Here is a 5,870-nt window from a genome sequence, read left to right as displayed (position 1 = left end):
CAGTTGTAGCAGGCTAAGTTTACTACTTTAATTAGCAGGCAATTCCCCTCGGATTACCTGTGCGCGTGACTCGGGAAAACACACACACACGCACACAGTCACCCAGTCTTACACCTGCCAATAAACTGGCACAGGGAAGTTCTGCCTCCTGTGTGTTGGATCAGCACCTTGGCGCCGACTATCGCACCTGAACCACTTGGTCTCACCTACACGAACACTTCGCGATTATATCCGAGAGGCAAGCCTGTAATCATTTAGCCTCCGAAACAATGATACTTGCAGAATCAACAACAGTTACCAACTCACGGTTAAACACGTTTTCACAGCGTCGTCGATAATCTGATCGCCGGTTTTACCGCGTAAAAACGGGGCCATGTGTTCCGCTGCGCACGACTGACCTGTCAAAAGTGACGCACGGCGGACGTTCCGCCGCTCTGCCGGGCCACCTCCGCCTGCCCGCAGCCCGCACGCGTGCGGCTCATGACTGACGGCCACAACATCCAATCACAGCTTTCGTTTCCTCGTAAGGGCTCCGCCTGCGTGTTGACGTAACGAGCGAAGGCGGAAGCTGGTGTGTGTGCTTGCGTGTGTAGTTCTTAAACGCCGCTGTACCCCCCCCCCCACACACACACCGACCGAACCGGGGCAGTACCGGCAACATATACCGTAAGTTCGCGACCCGTCGAGGGCTGAGGGGTTTGTTGTGCGCTACCTTGACGTGTGCTGTAGCCGTTTCGCTACGAACTGAGAGTTCTCTGCGCGTCCCGTCTCGTTTGTCGGTCTCCCGGATGACCGACGGCGAAGCTGGCTGACGGTTTAAACAGCGAGCTAGCTGGTTAGCTAGCCGGCTAGCTGGCCAGTCGCCTTGACCACAGACGCAGCGCTGCCCTGCTGTTTTTACGCGTTTGACCCGTTTATTACAAGCCACGCGTGCGTTACGTCCCCCCCCGGCTAGGTGCAGAAGCGCACCATGGCGTCCTGGATATGCTGAATACGTGTCCCCTACCTTCCACCGTCAGCCATCGGTCTCCGGTCATCTCAGCACGGTAGGGAAAAACAACGTGCAGGGGCTGGAAACTCGAATATCTGTTGTCCTCTTATCAAGCGTGCCGGGAATGTCGTGTCCTGGCCGTTCATCCTTGTTGTCCCGTTCATGCCGGCGGTCTCTGTGTGTTACCTCGTGTTTCAGGGACCAGCATGTCCAAGGTGCCATTAGGCAAGCGTCTGCTGTGGAATGTCATCCGCCACACAGATGCCCACAACAAGGTAAATGTGTGTGTGTGTGTGAGAGAGTTGTACCAGCTATGCGTGTGTGTGTGTGTGTGTGTGTGTGTGTGTGTGTGTGTGTGTGTGTGTGTGTGTGTGTGTGTATGTGTGTGTGTGTGTGTGTGTGTGTGTGTTTGGTGAGTTGTACCAGCTACGTGTGTGTGTGTGTGTGTGTGTGTGTGTGTGTGTGTGTGTGTGTGTGTGTGTGTGTGAGAGAGTTGTACCAGCTACGTGTGTGTGTGTGTGTGTGTGTGTGTGTGTGTGTGTGTGTGTGTGTTTGGTGAGTTGTACCAGCTACGTGTGGAGTTGTACCAGCTACGTGTGTGTGTGTGTGTGTGTGACAGTTGTACCAGCTACGTGTGGAGTTGTACCAGCTACGTGTGTGTGTGTGTGTGTGTGAGAGAGTTGTACCAGCTACGTGTGTGTGTGTGTGTGAGTTGTACCAGCTACGTGTGTGTGTGTGTGTGTGTGTGTGTGTGTGTGTGTGTGTGTGTGTGTGTGTGTGAGAGAGAGTTGTACCAGCTACGTATGTGTGTGTATGTGTGTGTGTGTGTGAGAGAGTTGTACCAGCTATACGTGTGTGTGTGTGTGTGTGTGTGTGAGTTGTACCAGCTACGTGTGTGTGTGTGTGTGTGTGTGTGTGTGTGTGTGTGTGTGTGTGTGTGTGAGAGAGAGTTGTACCAGCTATACATGTGTGTGTGTGAGTTGTACCAGCTACGTGTGTGTGTGTGTGTGTGTGTGTGTGTGTGTGTGTGTGTGTGTGTGTGTGTGTGAGTTGTACCAGCTACGTGTGTGTGTGTGTGAGAGTTGTACCAGCTACGTGTGGAGTTGTACCAGCTACGTGTGTGTGTGAGTGGTACCAGCTACGTGTGTGTGTTTGTGTGTGAGTTGTACCAGCTGTGTGTGTGTGTGTGTGTGTGAATTGTACCAGCTGTGTGTGTGTGTGTGTGTGTCAGGGTTTCATCAGAGCTGCTGTGAACGTACTCACGTTGGTGACATCCCTTGCAGATCCAGGAGGAATCGGAGATGTGGAAGATGAGAGTCTGGGAGAAACAGACGTCCCACCAGAAACAAATGCCATCTACAGAATTTATGAGGTATCAAGAGTAGACGTGACAGCACTGACACGAATGGCAACAGCACTTATTTAAAATCGTATTTTATACCGTCGTGTGGGTTTGTTGGCTTTACGTTGGCTTATTGAATTTTTTGATACGAATTTTGAACAATTTTTTTTTCAGGGGGCACATGCACTGTGATCGAGTGGAGAATTATTCAGGAGAACAAGCTCAAAGCAAAGATCGCACCTCCGGACATGATGACAGGGACGCTCGATACTGGAGTCGCAAACTGTATGAATTTGAGGCCAATGATCCTGACAGGTACATAGTTTAATCACAAAGACTTCTTTGTGCCAGTACAGCAAGATAGACGTGGTTGTCTGCAATGGAATGTGATTTCTTACGTGTTCACACCACAGATGGGGACACAGCGGATTCAAGGAACTTTATCCAGAGGAATTCGAAAGCGACAGGTGAGCAAAGACTATTCATTAAAAACTACAACCCTGAACATTTACATGCAAACAAAAGTGCTCTGGGATACTCCTTTCACTGGTTCGATCAAAGCAATGTGAAAACTTTCCTGGTTTACTGGTAGGCTGCATCGTGTACTACTGACTAGATCCTTTGCTTGTATTGTATTAACTCTGAGAAGTACAACGTCGCTTTGGGTAAAAGCGTCTGCTAACTAAAATTGTAACGTATAAGAAAATGTGGGTAACGCTATGATGTCCATGTATATAGTGCATTATAAATACACTTATTATGCGTTATCTGTTTATAGCACTTTATAATACTTACAAGCACTCATAAATATTCATAATGCTTTGCTTTTGATGATGAACAACTGAACGATGGACATTTACATTTCTGTGTCCCGAAAAACTACCTCTCAAGACTCAATTGACTCAAATTATGGACAATAACTGAAACAATTTCTACTTTAACAGGTCATAACAGACAAGCTACTGAGTACTAAGGTGCTTCTGCTGACGTATAAAATCCTAAATGGGCTTGCCCCATCACACCTGTCTGATCTCCTTAAACCGTACAGTCCATCTCGAGCTCTCCACTCTCAAAATACAGGGCTCCTGTGTGTACCTAAAGTTAAAAAGAGGTCAGCAGGTGGCAGGGCCTTTTCCTACCGGGTCCCGTTCCTGTGGAATAACCTGCCTGCTGCCGTCAGACAGTCAGAGTCTGTGGAGTCTTTAAATCCAAACTTAAAACTCATCTTTTTGCCTTAACCTACAATTACTTGCCTTTAAATTGAGTACTTCATGACCTGTACAGCATGGCAGGTCGGTTTCTGTCTCGGTGAATTTACCAACCACTGTTCTGCCGACGAGAGTATAGCATATAGATTGACCATTGCAATTTTTCTCTTTTCCGACGGGTCCTTTCTCTCTCTGAATGTCGTCTTCTCCTTTCTCTTCACCCGTATATGTGAATGGTGTGACGTGAGTCTCCATGTGCACGTGTAGTCTGTCCTCCTCCCAGGTCTCCATGGTGACGGTGGTCATTACCTGGACACTGCTTGGCATCCTCCTCATCACATTTTTTATATAACTTATAAATCTATAGAATTTCTGTATCCTGATTCAGTGTTATAGCCTTCTCTCACTGTGACGTGTGACTGTTTTTTCTTGTCTCTTCTCCCGTGTATGTGAATGGTGTGATGTGAGTCTCCCCTGTGTGCATGCGAAGTCTGTCCTCCTGTCAGGTCTCCATGGTGATGGTGGTCACATGGTTCGGGTCCTGGGCTGTTCCGGTGGCCTCTGGACACTGCTTGGTGTCCTCCTCATCATATTCTTCATATATCTTATAATTCCGATATCCTCTTTCAATGTTGTATTCTGTAAATTATGTTTTATTCTGTACACACAACATCCATTGCACGTCTGTACATCTTGGGAGAGAGACCCCTCCTCTGTTGCTCTCCCCGAGGTTTCTTCCTATTTTTTTCTCCCTGTTAAAGGTTTTTTTTTAAGGAGTTGTTCCTTATTTGATGTGCGGGTCTAAGTACAGGTTGTTGTATTGCTGTAAAGCCCACTGAGGCAAATTTGTGATATTGGGATATACTAATAGAGTTAACGTAACATTACTACTGGTACGGTACTCCAATTTGACGCAACCAAATTAACATTTACATTTCGCTAATGTAATGTTTCCCCAAAAAACTCGCTGTAAAGAATCAATTGACTTGTTATAAAGCATTATGAATATTTATGAGTGCTTATAAGTATAATTATACAGTGCCATAAGCAGACTATAATATGTAATAAGTATGGCATTATAGACATGGGCGTCATAGAAAGTGTTACCAAAACGTGAATAGCAATGCCACATGCAGTTGTATTCTCAGGTTGTCCATCAGTGATGTCACTGGCGGACGCCTTTCCACTCAATTTTGGCAACATTCCAGAGACACAGAAGGCGGCTCAATATTATAGCTGCTAATGCAGTGTTATCCACACACGTTATAATAGAGATAATGTTGAAAATTGTGATTGTTACCCTTCAAGACAATTGCTAATCCACAAATATGTAAATCATGACCACTATTGGCATTGCTCGTTGTAATGGTTACCGTTGTGTTGGAATTTCCTGGGAATAAGTGATGTCTTTATAGATAGTCTTTACCATGGATAACAAGCGGATAGGTGAACGACCGATAAAGTGCAGACTCAGCCGTGACATTTTGTTCGACCTTGGGGAAGGTGCTGACACAGTAACACTGACAACTCTCCCCTCGTTCTGGATAGATGTCTGGGACTGAAGGTGGCCAAACGGGCGATACATTTCCCCAAAGCGACATTGCTCAGGATTGTAGTTTTCAGTGTGATGTTATTAGGTTGATTAGTTTCTTTGTTTTGTAATACTGGATGTATAATTATCATGGTAAAGGAAGTAAAGGTGACCACACGGGTGGGTTTGAGGCTTTGAAGCATGATTTGCCAGTTTCCAGTACTAACCGTGTATTTATATTGTGTGTTTTCAGTGAAGAAGCCACCGACACCAAGAACGGGCATCACAAAATGAAAAAGTCAAAGTCAAGCATGAAAACGGCCGCGTCCAAACGCTCCAAGAAATCCTCTCAAAAGAAGAAAAGGAAGAAGAAAAAGAAGAAGCACAAGGGGGAGAAGGGGGACGGGAAGCCGAGGAGAGTGGAGGGGGCGAGCAGCGAAAGCGGCGGCGAGGAGAGCAGCGACAGCAGACGTAAGCAGAGGAGGAGGACAAAAAGCAAACACCGAGACAGGAAGGGCGGGAGGAAAAGAAGGAAGGAGGAGGACGGCGACGATGCGGGAGAAAGGGAGAGAAAGACGCACTCTCGCAGGAAACGAAAGCTGGACTCCCACAAAGACTCAGAGTCCGGAACAGACACGCACAGGAAGAAACGGAGGAAAAACTGGAAAGTTGCAAATGAGGAGAACTCGGATGACAGTTCTGGGGACTGAAATACACGAACAACCAAATGCATGCATACACACACACATATATATATATATATACATACATACACACACACATATATATACATACATA

General features: G+C 46.6%; 1 protein-coding gene across 1 annotated transcript; it reads left to right on the top strand.

Moving 5' to 3' along the window:
• The first annotated feature begins 631 nt into the window (after nucleotides 1–631).
• Nucleotides 632–5,870, top strand: nkapd1 (NKAP domain containing 1). The gene is made up of 6 exons (XM_056283984.1): nucleotides 632–1,046; nucleotides 1,190–1,266; nucleotides 2,275–2,363; nucleotides 2,508–2,648; nucleotides 2,747–2,800; nucleotides 5,326–5,870. Exons 2-6 carry the CDS (start codon nucleotides 1,198–1,200, stop codon nucleotides 5,780–5,782), a joined length of 810 nt encoding a protein of 269 aa, XP_056139959.1. The 5' UTR covers nucleotides 632–1,046; nucleotides 1,190–1,197; the 3' UTR covers nucleotides 5,783–5,870.

Source organism: Lampris incognitus, chromosome 7 (assembly GCF_029633865.1).
Source record: "Lampris incognitus isolate fLamInc1 chromosome 7, fLamInc1.hap2, whole genome shotgun sequence".
Taxonomy (NCBI): Eukaryota; Metazoa; Chordata; class Actinopteri; order Lampriformes; family Lampridae; genus Lampris; species Lampris incognitus.
This window is presented reverse-complemented; position numbering and strand designations above follow the sequence as displayed.

Excerpts from the sequence above, each read along its gene's own strand:
- nkapd1 (XM_056283984.1), top strand. The coding sequence starts at position 1,198 with ATGTCCAAGGTGCCATTAGGCAAGCGTCTGCTGTGGAATGTCATCCGC. Across the intron at positions 1,267-2,274 it reads ACACAGATGCCCACAACAAG|ATCCAGGAGGAATCGGAGAT; the intron begins GTAAATGTGTGT and ends CATCCCTTGCAG. Across the intron at positions 2,801-5,325 it reads GAGGAATTCGAAAGCGACAG|TGAAGAAGCCACCGACACCA; the intron begins GTGAGCAAAGAC and ends GTGTGTTTTCAG.